Source organism: Sebastes umbrosus, chromosome 8 (genome assembly GCF_015220745.1).
Source record: "Sebastes umbrosus isolate fSebUmb1 chromosome 8, fSebUmb1.pri, whole genome shotgun sequence".
NCBI lineage: Eukaryota > Metazoa > Chordata > Actinopteri > Perciformes > Sebastidae > Sebastes > Sebastes umbrosus.
In genome coordinates, this window is record NC_051276.1 from 24048062 (window position 1) to 24064422 (window position 16361).

Sequence of the window (16361 nt, forward strand, 5' to 3'; positions counted from 1 at the left end):
TTTGTTTCCTTGTTGTTACTCCAGGTTCCAGTAAGAATCCGACTCAGGAACGTAAAGCCACACCAACCCCCAGGGAAATGAGTGCCACCAAATCGCCACTCCCAGGTGTTCCAGATCAACAGACCTATGAGCGTCTGCTGCAGGGCCTCGGGGCCGCAGAAGTGTACCGCCAAATGCCCATAGCCTTCGATCCTGCCTCGCTTCCCCGTGGCATCCCCATCGACCCAGGTACAGTCACAGTCAAGAAATCAGCACGTGTTCCCTCTCAGGTGTTTTCAGTTATTCTGACCTGATCAACTCAATTGGGTTGAGCTTTGCTGGGAGTTATGAGGCCACCAAAATCCATGTTCCAATAATAATCACAAAGGCCGGCTGTACGTTATCCCTGCTTCAGAAAATGCAGTAAAAATTGGCCTGACGGCTGAAACAAAACAGTAGAGGGAGTAAGATGTCAATCAAGCACAGTCTGTACAGTCCTGAGAAATGTCTAATTAAGAAAAAATAAATGTAAACATCTGTGTGGCCTTTAATCATTTTGATTTGTAATTTATTCCAATATGAATGACAGATGTTTTCCTGACTTCATACACAGCAGCCTACTACTTGCCTCGCCACCTGGCGCCCAACCCGGCGTACCCTCATCCCTACCCCTACCTCATCCGTTCCTTTCCTGACACTGCGGCCCTGGAGAACCGTCAAACGCTGTTCAACGACTACATCACCTCCCAGCAGATGCACCAGTGGCCTGCAGCTGCTGCCATGGCGGCCCAGCGCTCAGACCTGCTGAGGGGCTTAACTCCACGAGACCAGCAGATTCCTCTGCAGTACTCTGCAGCCCCACGTGGTAAGGCTAATGGACTTCATATCACTCACTTTAACTCATATTTGTCTTAGGTGGTGTTGTTCATTGGCCTTTAAAGATGTTTGGCAAACTGAAAATCAATTTTCAACGGAACAACTGTAAACTCCCCCAGCACAGACATCAAGTGTGCTGTACCTACAGATGGAGCGTTTGCCGTTACTAAACAGCAGGTTTCATGTTTCCTGGATTTCTTTCAATAATAGAATCATCTGTAAACTGAAACAGGAACTTAACCTTGTACCTCACACCGCAACTCAGATGGATGATGCATTCACACAGATTTCTGTATTGCATTATAATTTTCTCTAGAGGGGTTGTAAAATTTCTGTAGCCATTGTCATAATCTCTTAGTGTTTTTTTGTTACTTGGGTCTGATTTTTATCTTAAGCTGCATGTTGCATGCCCAGCCTTGGTGGTATTTGTCTGGCACATGCAAGTTGTGGGCGATCAGCTGTTGTGCTGCATCAAGCAGCAGTTAAGGGAAGGGTAACTAGAAGCCGCTGGAGGAGGACACATTATGAATAATCTGTCGGTTGGTTGTCGTCACTGTCTGGAGTCATTTATATTGGCAAAGCATCAAATACAGCGAACTCGCAAAAGCAGTTATCATCTATTTGTCCTTGAATAAATCAATGTGATACAAAAAAAGTTGAAATGCATTTAAGTTGATAAAAAGTTGTCATTTAGAGTCAATGAGGGAGCAGTGAGTGAGTTTGGATATAATGCAATAAAAGGTAGCAAACATTAACAAAGCAGAAGTGCAAGTGTTTACTGGAACACCTCTTGCATCGTTTATTAGTGACTTGAAATGCTCACTAACATGAGGACAGCTGGCTTGCTAATTCCACCATACTTTAATGCTACACTGGTAACAGAAAATGAGCCTAACAGTTGGTCGCTGGGTCACTCCGCCTCACTCCCCACCGCTGCGGAGAAGGACAAGCTACCAGTGAGCCGCTGCCACACTCAATGGCCTCACTGACCTGTGATCTGTTGTCACCATAACAACTAACAACAATCACTGTTTTCTTTTGAACTAATCAAACGGCCACGGAAAAACCGTTCAATGTCTGTTCTACTCCTATTCTATTTCTATGGTCAAGCCATTATTTCTTTTTTCCTAAAAGTTAATTTTATTAGTATTTATGTCAAAGACACAAAACATGTTTTTGTTTTCGTCACATTATAATACAACCTATAAAAACCTCAAACCGAATTGAATGATATCTCGTGATGTGGACCAGTATGAGAACGCAATGTTGGGCTTTATTTACCTGTTCTCCTCTAAAGCCAAAACACATCTGGACCAGCAAAACCAAAATACATCTGGACCAGCTATTGGAGTTTTCTTTATCCTTCTCCTCTTTCTGCCCCCTAGGAATCATCGATCTTTCTCAGGTGCCACACTTACCTGTCCTGGTCCCTCCCTCTGCAGGGGCAGCCGGCTCCCCGATGGATCGCATCACCTACATCCCCGGAGGAGCCACCACCTTCCCTGGCAGGCCTTACACCACCTCCCCCATCTCACCTGGTACAATTCCCTTCACACAAGCAAACTCACCTACAGATTAAATATGTTGCACTTTTATTGTTTTTATAATCTTTTCTTGTTTTCTGTTTACCTTTTTCTGTACAGTTGGGCAGTCGCACATAAACAAGATGCAAGGCGCATCTTCAGAGCGCGAGCGTGAAAGAGACCGCGAACGTGACAGAGAGAGGGAAAGGGACCGGGAGAGAGACAGAGAGCGGGAAAGAGAGAGGGAGCGTGAACGCGACCGAGAGAGAGATCGGGAAAGAGAACGGGAGAGAGACCGCGAAAGGGAAAGGGACCGGGACAGAGAGAGAGACCGAGACCGAGACCGAGACCGAGAGCGCGACAGAGAGAAGGGCGGGTCTCTTGGAAATGTGGAGCACGCCCCCATCTGGCGACCAGGTGGAGAGCAGATAGTGTTTTTCATTTTTATGTGCAAGTTAAAAGTAACACACTGGCAGCACAAAATTTGAGGAAAGAGTAATGCGTTCATGAAATGAAATGAATCTGTTTGTGCCTCTCAGGTACAGAACACAGCTTGGCCAGCAGCAGCAGCAGTGTGAGGCCTTCCTCCCAACCATACAGCCACCAGCACTCCCCAGTGTCCCCTCGAAACCAGGAGAACGTGCAGCAGAGGCCGAGTGTCCTGCACAACACTGGGGGCAAGGCTCTTTCTGTCAGCGAACACTCCAGCTCATCTGTGTTTCGGTAAATTGCATTTTAGTTTCTGTATTTGCAAAGAAAACACAGGGAAATTCTCCTGAGCTACGTTTCTCATAATGGCCGGGACACACTGGACGTCTGAGCAGCGTGTGCGTCGCGAAATGTCGTGCTTTTTAATTCGCTGTTCATTTTAACAGGTTAGAGCAGCCACACAGCCCGCGTGAGCAGTGCGGCTCGGCTGCGTGTCAGCTGCGTCTCTTCAGATTCTAGGTCTCGTTTATTTTTTTCTGCGTGTCTTTTGACCGTATATTGACATCATACCAGCAACATTATTACATTTTCAATGTCTATATCTGTAAAATATGTCACAGACATGGCGAAAGTTAATATTTATTTTTAACTCAACACTTTCTGTTTTCGTTTCAAAGTAAAACATTTTTTTTTTTTTTAAACACAAGGCTTTTATTCTGAAATATTTGCAGGACAGTAGGGCTGTCCCAAATACCATTTTTTTGAGCTTTGAAGCTTTGGTGAGAAATATTCAAAGATATTCGAAGCTTCGCTGAGCATTGTGTAGTGGCAGGCTGCCGCTGCCGCACTACTGTACACACACGCACCTCTACACTCAACAAACAGCGATATCTGTCTGAGAATAACTAATAATAATTCATGTTGAATATGAATAATGAATAATGTTGTTGGATTATTCCTTATTTCATGGGCTATTTTAGGATTTATACATTATTTATACATAGTTGTATAAAAAAATAAAAACAAATTTTAAAAACGAAGCATTCGAATACTGATTTTGAGGTTGATCATCATGGCAATGGTCGAAGCTTCGAAGCATTCGGGTCAGGCCTACAGGACAGTGACTTGCATGGCTTCATATATTAACAGAGTACCAGCTTTTAAATGTGGATTATTACTGTTATTTATAAAAGAGCACACGCTTCTTCTTCTCCTTTTTCTGTCTAAAATAAATATAAATGACATTTATAATGAAATGAAAGTTCAGCGAGGTAGCCGTCACGCGCTGCTCATGCATCCAGTGTGTCCTGGCCGTAAGTGTTCAGAACCAAGGAGAACATTTTGATGGTTTTGTTTACTAAGCATTTTTTGTTTGGCCTGGCAGGTCCATTTCCTCAGGGCCGGCCCGCTACCAAGGTTACCCTGGCCACCTCCAAAGGACAGGTGTGCCCCCTGAGGCCTACCCACCTGCCATGGCCTCAAGTGTAGCCAAAGAGCAGAGTCGCGACGGAGGCAAAAACAGGGGTGGTCTGCCCAAGCACGTGCAGGACCAGCACGGGCCCTCCGGTAAATCTGACCCCAAGCTGTCCTGCCCCAGCCCAGGAGGAATGTACCCAGGTCCCTATCCCTCGGCTTCAGGCCGGCCCCAGCACCTGCTGCCTCCCCAGTCGGATAACCCTCCTGGCCGCGGAGAAAGCGGTACACCTAGTAGGGAAAAGACTCAAAACAAAGCGATGTCCATTCAGGAACAAGAGCTCCGAGCACTCGGTAAGACCACCATGACTGCGGCCAACTTCATAAACGCGATTATTATGCGTCAAATTTCTTGTGAAACGGGGATGGCAGAGACGGGCTCGCTTGTTGCCAGCAGCGCCACTGATGGTAAGACGCTCTGGATCCCAGGGTCCCCCCTCATCACCCAGACCCTCCCCCGTCAGTCTGTGGCCTATTGCACGCTGTGGTGGTTGGCATTATCAAATCAGCCCAATTCATTTACATTATTTTTTCCTTCAATGCTATACTTTTTTCGCTTTTTTTCCAGTTTAACTATTAGTTTCTTTACCGACTTAAAGACCACCAAGGGTGCCCTCTGGAAAACTAAACATCTAGCCTGTCCAAATTGAACCCGACTGGCTTGAGATTAAATGAGAAGAGGCGGTTTTTGATCAAATATTAACGGCTAACACCTCAACACATTTAATTTTCCATGAAGAAGATCCTAGGTGTCCTTTAAGGTGTCATTTTAAGATAGCTAAACATGGTGGGACATCAAGGCAGAACATCCTTCGCTGCTTATTTTCATTTTTCTTTTCGTAGAGGACTTGAATTTAACATGTGGCACCCCTCCTCCCTCCCATTCGGCTGCTTACTTTAAACAGAATATTTCACCACGTCCAAGTGGGCATTACGAGAATATTTTAGACACTTGAAAAGGCATTTCACTGCAGGAGGCTTTTATATCCCATGTTAAATGAGACTGCCTGTAATTCAAACGTTCGCTTTATACATGCGGCGGCTCACTACTGTATGTCTTTACTGTAGATACTCATAGACCTATTTGCTGGGCACTACTTTGGACAATGACCACATGTAAACCAGGACCCTAAAGGGGAATAGAGAATTGGTGTGACAGTCCCTTTCATTAAACATCATTGAAAAAGCCTTACCAACCACCAAACTGACTCCTGGGGTCCCGGAGAGCACCGGTGTTGCACAGGAGGACGTGGAAAAGACTTTCAGCCATCCAGGGGGAGGGGGGTACTGCAGCTTCTGCCCCCCCAAAATCTCTGCATGTTCCTCACTGTAATTTATGCTGATTTTTTTTGTTTATTTTTTTCTTTCCACACATGCCAAACGCTCAACACATCTCTCTCAATCAAGCCTCTGGGAGTTTGTCCGTCATTTTGGAATGTGATTTGTTGTTTTCTGCTGTAGAGCCACTCACACGTATATATATATATATATATTACAAGCCTGTGGGGCAACTGCATGCTGAGTGAGTTCAAATGAGTGTTGTGGGTTTAAAAAGAAAAAAAACCTCTTGTATGTACAGAAGTTAACAGGAAGCATGCCTCTCAAAACAGACAAAGACCGCCAGACTGTATTCATAAACTAGGAGAGCGAACCACGAGGGAAATGCAGGCTATTGTTAAAACGAGTCTCTCTCTGTCGTTGCTAGCTAACAACAGAAACCACAGCATCCTGTCCCTCTAGGGGACTCGTCCTCTCTGGGGAGTCCATACAGTCAGTGCTGCTCCCCGCGCTCAGCTTACATCATACACTCCTGAGATAAATACTGTAGTGCAAGAGTTGTGTAAGAAAACACACGGTGAGACACGACACACGAGGGAAACAAGTCTTGAAATAGACTCCCACAATGGTTCAACCATAATTTCATATATTCATGGCTAAGCATGAATGGGTCTATCTTGAGTTAAGATAGTATTCATAGCTTCTTTTATTCATAGTGTACAGTGAATGCGTTTGTATTCTCCTCGTCTCTAAGGCATTACCTTTCTCTCTTTTTTTAAAAATCTGTTCTGTGCGGAAACCTGGTCTTTCCGTTATAAAGTGACTTTCTGTGACTTCTTCATTTTCACTGATGCAGAACCAGTCAATTTTAGCATCATTTCTGGTCAAAGCTGCGCTTGCTTGGTCTGTATGCAAAGAGTTCATTATAAATAATTAAGAGATCTGAAGTAGCTTGTCACACACACACACTGTCATATAGTATTTCTGTAGGGAAAGCGTGTTCTTTGAGCTTTCATGTGCAGACGCTACATGAAATGTTTATCTACCATAAGTCTTGACGGATGCTCAGACATTTCTGAGTTATGCATGTTCTCATTAGCACATTTTTAGAGATCTTAAATTCTCCAGGGACTAAAAACAAAACTAACTTTTGCCCATGTGTGAATGTGATTTTTTTTTTTGCCTCTCGATGCGTGTGTGTGTGTGGGTGAACATGCGTGTCTGTTCAGCAGCTCAACAGAAGATGGAGCCACACGGTCTGTACCGTCCTCCGTCTGAGGAGAGACTGTCTCCGGGCCAGCAGCCCCTGTCCCCCTGCGTTAAAGGCAGCCAGAGGGTGGTCACCCTGGCGCAGCACATCAGTGTAAGTTCGCTCAACCACGGCATTACAAATGGCAAAATAACAAACGATACTCATATCTTATTATTTATGTAGCATGTTTCCTATGTGGCTTTAAAGTGCCGAACGGTATAGGTATTCCATTTCTGACGTGTCATGTCTTGACGTAAACAGGAGGTGATAACTAAAGACTACACCAGGCAGAGCCAGCAGCAGCAGCAGCAAAGCTACCACGGCTCGCCTGTCCTGGACTTGACCCGTCCACCCAGTGCCTCCCAGCTCCCACCCACCTCACAGGAGTCTGCCCAAGGGTCCCGGTATCAAGAGGGCCTTGGTGGAGAACGCAACAGAGACCGGTAGGAGTCTGGAACAACAGAAATATCTGTTATTAACCCTGTGTTACTAATGTTCATCGTGTAAACGATTCACCAAGGATTGATCGTTTTGGATCGATGTAACTTACGCTGTGATTGTATCTGTCATTGTTTTTCTCTGCAGGTCTCCTCCTCAGCCCAAGACGTCACCCGTCAGTGTTTCAAATGATGGAATTGAACCGGTGTCTCCTGCTGGAGCCAGTTCTGAACCGGAGGTCCAAGGAGGGGGCTCCTACTCAAACGAGCCGGGAGAGCAAGGGTAAGGGGCCTCAAATCCATTGTTGTCAATGTAGACGCGTGGTAAGCGTGCTCAAAAGCGAGAGCGACGAGATAAAAGTAGTTCAACTACTGGAACGCAGCAACGCGGTGCTGTCATGTGACGAGGAACAACCAATCTTAGCCAGCAGATATCTTTTCTTTCTTCTGTAAATACCAGCCTACAGCAAAGGAGAAGTTAATCATTTTAGTGCAGGACTACCCAGAGCTTTACGATCTGTCCCACGGACTATTTTACTGGCTTCACACTTTCCGCCCAAGAACCGCCCACAACATCTGGTTGAAAGGTGAGCCAAATTCACACAGACAAATCGAGCAGTAAAGCTACTGTGAGGGATTTACGGCGCTGGAAATCCATTTATCTTTGTTTTGGACTTTGTTTAGTTTAGTCAGTGAGGCTTCCTGCTAAATTACCGCAACTTCACCCTCATTATCATCATCACAGTGCGCAGGTTTTGGTTGCTAAGTAACGGCAGGCACAACAGGTGCGCAACCTCCCAAGTACCTTTGATAAAAGGATGAAAGCGGCACGTCTGGCGTTTTCCTCGCATCATTAGACACGTGAACAGCCTCTAACACATCATATTGCTGTAGATTTCCACAGAAAACGCTAATTAACTATGTTCAGTTTATGATGGACATGACTTTTATATTATTTTCGCGGACAATTTTTTCACCGTCAGATGAAAAATGTTTGACATGTCTCCCCTATGTTGCGCGGAGGATGGAGGTGAATCAAAGGGGCTTCCAGAGAGGGGTGCTGCTTCCCATTTTTAAAAATAGGGACTAGCAGGTGGGCTCCAGTTATCAGGTGTCACTTTGCTAAGTCTCCCTTGGAAAGCTTATGCCAGGATGCTAGAAAGAAGACTCCAGCTAATTGACAAATTCAGGACACAGCTGAGGAGTGAAGTGTCCAGTTTAGTTCCATCTCTGCTTTGTGTCAATGATGAAGCCCTGAGTGTCTGAACCTCCAAACCTTAGCTGAATATTCACAGGCACAAAGTGGCATATTACCCCTTCCAGGATGGGAGTGTATGCTGTCCTGATTTTAGAAATTATTTATTATGATTAAGGGGTCTCAATTTATCAGCCAATTGATGCTCCAACCCTCACCAGAGGTCATGAGCCTTGGATGATCACCAAAAGAATTAAATTGCAAATATATAAGCGCTGCCTACAAATGGAAGATTTTATCTGCTATTTCATTTTGAGTGGTTCAAATACCCACGAAGAGCATCTGATGCCTCAATTTTGAGGAGTACCTGAGGCATGTTGCATTCTATTGTTTCTAAATTTCAATCTTCCATTGTTCACCTGGCTCTCGTTTCCCCTCCTGCAGAATGGGCTCCCGTTCCCCTCCCAATGCCTCCCAGCCTCCAGCTTTCTTCAGCAAGTTGACTGAGAGCACCTCAGATATCGTGAGGTCAAAGAAACAGGAGATGATCAAGAAGATGACGGTGCCGGGAAGCGAGGTGGATTTCAGTAAGTCTGACCTCAGCACAGGCAGGAGTGCACAGTTGAAAAACCGTACGTGTGATTTAATAAACAGAATGGCCTTTTAAAAAAGAAACCCTGTTCCCACCTTCAGATGCTGGTCAGCCAGGAACAGAGATCTTCAACATGCCGGCGTCTACAACTGCAGGTAATCTTTTTTTTAAACCTCATCAATTATTAAATTGATTTGAAGTGAGAAGACAGCTTTTCATGACACAAGAGTGGCCACCCAATCCCCCACCCTTATCCTAAACATGGATTTCTCTTCGCTACTAACCTTTTGCCTTCTCTATCCGACTGCTTGTGTTCACACTAGAGCTGTTGTGAAAGACGTACAGAAATCTTACAAGGTCTTAAGGTGGTGTGAGAGGTGGCGTTTACAAAGGAAATTAACTTGACCTGTGTTCCCACATGACACGGGCGAGCAAAATGAAACAAGATGCTGGCAAGACTTTGGAGAAAGAAATTCATCCCCTTCTCATCCCAATCCTCTGGGCAGCCTCCAGGCACCACTGACCTACAGTATATAGTGCCCATGGATAGACTAAAATATGAATGCAGCACAAATGCAAAGAACCTTTCTTAATTAAAGATGTTTGTCTGTTGCAAACAATGATGATGTAAGCAAGTGTGCGCACGCAGTTTGGCAACGGATCCTAGAATGTAACGTTAAAACCAGCGAGAAATTCCAAGCATACACTAGTCCCTTAGAACGACGTTATCTGTGGTCATGTACAGAACGTCAAATACCTTGACATGGACTCAGAGTGTTGAGTTAATTGAGTTTTAAAATGAGCGCTACAAAGGTGTCCTCAGTCCAACAGTAGTCAACATGTTTAATAGCTTGCAGCCATAGACGCCGCCGGTGTTTTGGTTTAATGAGTGACCGTGTAAACTAGTGACTCTCAGCTAAATGCGTCATGGTTGCTCGTAGTGACGCCAGCTGTTGAAAACACCAACAGAGGATGTATGTGTAAAAGTCTTCAATCAATTTTAAATTCAAGTTAAATGAAGTATTATCTACGTTAGCCATTAACATTAGTTACTACGAGCAACCACAGACGCATCCGGCTGAAAGTCACCAGTTAGCACGGTCACTTGTTAAATGAAACACCCGTTGCTCTGAAACTGTTGTGATCCTGTCGGATTTCTGTAGAACTCAAGTCCGCTGTTGAAGTATCGATTCTGACAACCGAACACGCAACAACCAGACATTCTGATGCCGTTAACAGTTTCAATTCCATGTTTAAAGCTGGCTAACTCGTCTGGATGGCTGGGGCAAAACGCCATTTGCGTTGCCAACTTGCACCCCTCTTCTTACTCTTGTATCATTAACTTCATGCCCTCTCTTCCTGCTCCTGATTACACTCTGTACTTTCAGTCCCTTTCTCCATCTGACTTGTTTAACACTCCTTCCTTTCAAAGGACCCGTGAGCGTCCGCTGCCACCCACCTCCAGAGACCCCTGGTAACTCAATAGGCCTGGAGGCCATTATAAGGAAGGCCTTAATGGGCAAATACGACGAGTCCGACTCTCCATCCAACGCTGCTAACCCGCTGGGTTCCGCTGTGTCTGCTGGTATGCCCGTAGCCGACGGACGTGTTGATGACTTTTTCTCACAAGGTGCGACATCCTCAGACACTTTTGTATTTTGTCTGTTTTCTTCACCCCGATAAAGTTTTGCTTATCCTGTTCCCAAAGGTGTAATTGACGGCTTTCAATTTTACCTTCAGTACCCTGTCTTGGTTTGCACCAAGCTTTGTGTCAAATTATTTCAGTTTCCTACAACTGACCCGAGATCATCAGACAGGGATCTCTTGGCTGTTCAGGACCCAAACACAACTGTGCCTTTTCTCTTCGAGCGCCGTCATCTGCCTGAGGAAATCTATTTCTACTTTAATCCACTACATTTAATGACTCCCCATTTTATAATTTGGCTCGTATGCTTATTGACTGTTTTTACACATTGCCAGTTAATTTTGTAACAGTATTATCACACAATAATTTATTATAATAGTTCAAGAAAGATACCGAAGGACTGAAAAGTCCATTTTTGTTATGTGTTTTCATTTACAGTATGCACATAACATACTATACTCTTCAACCAGATCTAATGCGGTTGCAGTAGTTCTTCAGTTATACTTTGTGGGTTAAACAGGTAGGGTAGAAGGACAGCTCTCAACAGAGCTGGAAATGTTGTGTACAGGATTGTTACACTGGAGGTTTAAGCTCTTCTCTGCTTGCAGGTGGGGGGAAGTCCTCAAAGGGCAGCGGGCGCTCTAATGGGCGGAAGGCCAAATCTCCAGGACCAGGCCTGTCAGGCGGGGAGAGGCCATCCTCTGTGTCCTCAGTCCACTCTGAGGGAGACTGCAACAGACGAACTCCTCTTACCAACCGTGTCTGGGAGGATCGGCCTTCATCCACAGGTAGAAAACCCCGTTTTGAGACTCTGATTGATTTACTATTAACTGATTCAATACAGTTTCTGTTGTAGTGGTTGTCTAGAAAAGTAAAACATGTCTTAATAGTTCCCCGTCGGAAAGGGCTGGAGTCGACCTTTGAACTCATCATAACAATTCCGTCACTCTGCTTTTTTCGCAGGCTCAACACCAACTCCCTTCCCGTGTAATCCGTTGATAATGCGTTTCCCCAGCGGGACCGTGTCCGCTCCCTCGCCCTCCTCTGGCCAGCTCGGGGGCCAGGGCCCGGGGCCAGGACCTGGACAGGGCCGGTCCTGGGAGGAGGAGCCCAAACCTCTGCTCATGTCTCAATACGAGACCCTGTCTGACAGTGAGTGACCCGGAAATCCATCGTACCACAAGACCCGCTAACCAACTCTGTGCTGCTGCAGCCACACACACACACACACACATACACACACACACGCACACTCACACACACACCCCCACACCTGCTGAGGCGTCTGCAAACCTACCCCACACCATTCCACTCTGCATTTCCTCCGTCAGTCGTCAAGCAAGGATCGTGTCCTTCTCCTTTCACACACCTGAGACGCCAAGCAGGGACGAGCTGAGACACTGCTGCTCCGTGTGTGTGTGTGTGTGTGTGTGTGTGCGTGTGTGTGTGTTTGCACTTACGTGTTATGCATTCACTCCAGGACTACTCTAAAGGACAAATCACTTTTTTTTTTTCCTTTCTTTTTTTAACTTTGCTACTTTTCCTCACTGGCCTTATCAATATAGACACATTGACCTGCACCTTTTGGGTGCACCGTCTCTAACGTGCTGACACTTGCGTGGAAGGGACTCCAAGGTCGCGGTGTCGGTCTGGTCAGGAGCATGACGACGGCCGCTCTAGTGACAGATTTTTGACCCCAGATCTGACCTGAGAGCGGCGGCCCACACACAGCGAGGACCCTCTCACGTTTCTTCACGGTGAACTCCAGGTGCAGGCGACCTGTGCACTGCTACCACTACAAGAACACACGCGAGGCGACGGGAGGAGAATCAACATCTTGTTTTTTCTTGTTTTTGGTTCTTTCTTTTGCTCCTTTTAAATTCAAGTCAGTCCAGTCCTGTGTTTGGAACGTGAGCTGAGACCTTTAGTACATTTTGATGGTGAACTTTTGATGGTGTCATTTGTTGTCTATTATCTGCAATGATGTATCTTTTTTGGGGGCGGGAGGGCAGAGATTATGCGGGGAGGGTCATATCATTGGTTTACAGGGTAAACATGCTGTTCATTGCTGATGTCGTCATATATTAGGGGGGTGGGTGGAGGTGGGGTCCTGAGGAACGGCGAAGGCCTGTTGACTTCAGGCATCCACGTGGGGAGAGATGATTTGCCAGACGGATGGCCCTGAAACAAGTGACACTTTCTCACTGTTTTTATATTAATCATGTCTGTGTTTGTTGAACCAGTTTTTGGATATTAAGCACTTAGTTGTCAGTCTGTTCACAACGGCATTTTTAAGAATCTGTATTTCCTGTGGCAGGTGAAAAATGGACTCAAGAACAGCATAGAAATCCAAACCGTGGAGGTATCCTTTAACACCTGTTTATTTTGGTCTTTATCGCTCCCGCACTCAAAGCGACAATCACATTTTAGTGAACAACGACGAAGCCGCTTCGAGCGGGCACAGACCAACCTTAAAGCTGCTTGAAAGGCAAACTCCTCAGCATCACTTGGAGTTCGCTGGCGTTGAATAGGTGACAAATAAAGCCATCTTTCTGTGACCCTCGGTCCACGGCGGCGTCCGCTTCAGCTGGCCCGCTACAATCCCGTCTAGGAGCTGTTGTGACGGTCTGACCTCTGACCTTTTTACTGCCTAGAGGAGGAGCTGAGACCTGACTCCTCATCCAGGCAGATTTTGTACAGTTATGAGATATTCCTAGTGTTAAGTGCCATTTATTTTACATATACAGTACTGAAGTTACCAAGTGACGCACAATTTTTTCTTTTAGCCCCCCATGACAGGGTTTATACTGTCCACGCAGGGAAATCTGGAAACAAAACAGCAAATGAAACGTCCTCTTTTTGAAAAAAGGAAAAACATTTTGTGTGCATTTTTTTTCTGTTTCCAAAATCCATCACAGCCTTAGTTTTTTTTTCTTCACTCATTTAGATTTATCTTCAAATCACGGGACACCTCACCTGGGCCTGCATCAAATGCTTTCTCCACTACGAGACCCATTCAAGTGTACTTCATTGCACCCCCTGTGTTTGTACTGGTTAGAGGAAGTCGAGGGGAAGGCATTCAAAAGCATCCTGGTAGTTTTATGTAACATTAGTTCTCACAGTTTACTGCAGTATTGTAAAAGGTCACCCTTCTGTGTAAATGTGACGAATTCTGTCCTCTGACTGAACACTCGACGGCAGTGAGCTTGTTTAGCGGTTTAGAAAGACTTACCTCTCTTATCTCTAGTTCATTTTTGTCACAGTGGATTTTCACAAACATGACTGTTATAGGACTACCTCCTCTCCCTCCTTCATCCTACCTGTCGTCGGTGAAGCATCCAGCATGCCACACCTGTTTGTTTTTTATTTTTTATCAAGACTGATGGAGGGTTTGTAATTTCATCAGGCAAGGCAGCCAGGCTTTGTACATTGATCTCTCTGCGTGTATATCATTTATCCACTGATGAAATTTAAGAATGTGACGGTAAACAGACTAAGCCATATCCAGCTGTTCCCTAAACCGAAGACGCTCTAATAACGTTTTTAAAAAAAGTATACTGAAATGAATTTTAACATGCATCCATTTTTGTTTTTGTTCTTACAGTTTTTGTTTTTTGATCTTCAATCATGTCACAAATCTTAAATAATCATTCAAAACGTGAAAGTTGATTGCTGATGTGTTTTCCCTGGACTGTCAAAGGGGGGGGAGGGTGGGGGGGGGGATTGACATAAACAGTACATTGTTCAACCATTTTGTGCATAATGATTTTTTTTTTTTTTTATTATAACCCACTGTATAATAGCAAGGATTGTATATAAAACTGAAGAGATGTAAATATTTATGTGGCTTGCTTCAAGGTTGGTATTACAAACAAAAAAATAAAAAATAAAAGAAATATTCACATGGTTAAATTCTACATGCCCACCAGCAAGCTTTGTGGATAGCAGTGTAAAAATGAAAAACAAAAAAGACACTGCCTTAATGTTTAAATAAAAAGCTTATCGCCATTCATGGTCTCGGAGTCATGTTATTTATTGCTGTGTGTTTGTGTTGGGTTTCTGCATGCTCACACTTTGTTTCATTCATTTTGCCCTACAGGGATATTTGACAGGGGTTTTCTCCAGATTCTCTGGCTTCCTCCGACAGTCCAAAGACATGCAGTTTAGGTTAATTGTTGACTCTAAATTGTCCGTAGGTGTGAATGTGAGCGTGAATAGTTGTCTGTCTCTATGTGTGGCGACCTGTCCAGGGTGTATCCCGCCTTTGCACAATGTCAGCTGGGATCGACTCCAGCCCCCCTGTGACCCTGAATAGTATAAGCGGTTACAAATAATGGATGGATGGACATTTGACAGGCCCAAAGTAATGCGGGTTGAGTACCACCAGGGGGCAGTATAAGCATATTTTTAAACAGTTATACATTGAATGTGTTAGACAGAATTCTGGAGATCATCACTAATAATTATTTTCTATAAATTGAAGAAAACAAAATGATAAAATACAGTCGTGGCCCTCGTTAATGCTGCAGTGACTCTGAATGTGATGAAGTGCAGAGCTCTCAGTAGTGCTGCTACTGGTCTCCTGTGATCTTCTGTACTATCACTCAGCATGTTTGAAGGTCAAACTGTATGTCTGTTATGATCCCCCACCCCTCCTTACATAACTCCCATGAGCTCTACAAGGTGACAATGTTATGAAATTAAGACTGTCATCAGCCTTCCTTTCTCAGTTTACAACATATAACAAAGTCCTTACATAAGTACAATATACTGGGTAGTGACTAGAAGGGAACCAGCAAACTGGAGAAACTCTCACGAGATAGTTAAGGTTAGGCATTGACCTCGAACGGTTAAGGTTAGGCATTGATCTCTAATAGTTAAGGTTAGGCATTGACCTCAAATGGTTATGGTTAGGCATTGATCTCTAATAGTTTGTCCACTATAGACCACTGAGATGAAGAGCAAATTTGGGCAAGCAAGCCATATCTGAGGACATCATATAAAACATTATTTATGTTGTGGGGACTTTACTGTGCTGCTGTCAGTAGAGGAAAATCTTCATGGATGAATAATTTACTGCTAAGAAACTTCCTGAGAGTCAATATTGAGTCATGTAATGTCATTTGCATTTGAAATGGAAAACTGTATTTTCATAAATCCTAACTTTGGCTTGGAAACCAAAATGATTGACCCGTCCCTCTCCGTGTCTGGAGAACTCCCTCTTTCTTTCAGACGGACAATTTTAATCCTGCGCTAAGCCAGCCCAGTCGCACAGCAGTTTGTAAAATAGTAATGTGATATATTTATTCGTGTACATAGACACAAATTTCAATTTTTTTTCGTGATGGTCGGCACAAAATCAATTTTTATGTAATCCGTATGTATGCAATTGTGATCCAGGAAGTATAAAGAGCGACAAACAGCGCGTAGAAAAGAGGTCGGGGTGGTTGGGCTGGTCAAAAAACAGGACTTTTTCGCCCAGGAGACCGCTGTTCATGTCCCACATGAAACCACAAGTTGAATTTCATTAATTTGTCACGTAACTTACGTTAATTTAACCCAAAACCACGATCTTTTCCTAAACCTAACTAAGTAGTTTTGTTTGCCCCAGCCTAACCAAGTCGATCTTTTCCTAAACCTAACTGAGTAGTTTTATTTTGAAAAGACTGGAGCGGAAATTGA

The 16361-nt window shown here is 44.5% G+C and overlaps 1 protein-coding gene across 1 annotated transcript in view; it reads left to right on the plus strand.

The window, feature by feature from the left end:
- Positions 1 to 14689, plus strand: part of ncor2 (nuclear receptor corepressor 2) — a 105274-nt gene extending 90585 nt beyond the window's left edge. The window contains 14 exon segments of the mRNA XM_037778280.1: positions 25 to 228; positions 596 to 844; positions 2298 to 2393; positions 2499 to 2795; positions 2918 to 3101; positions 4192 to 4688; positions 6791 to 6921; positions 7072 to 7253; positions 7396 to 7530; positions 8887 to 9029; positions 9136 to 9189; positions 10467 to 10664; positions 11288 to 11467; positions 11643 to 14689. Coding sequence (XP_037634208.1) covers positions 25 to 228; positions 596 to 844; positions 2298 to 2393; positions 2499 to 2795; positions 2918 to 3101; positions 4192 to 4688; positions 6791 to 6921; positions 7072 to 7253; positions 7396 to 7530; positions 8887 to 9029; positions 9136 to 9189; positions 10467 to 10664; positions 11288 to 11467; positions 11643 to 11839 — 2747 coding nt within the window. The 3' untranslated portion in view covers positions 11840 to 14689.
- The last annotated feature ends 1672 nt before the right edge of the window (positions 14690 to 16361 follow it).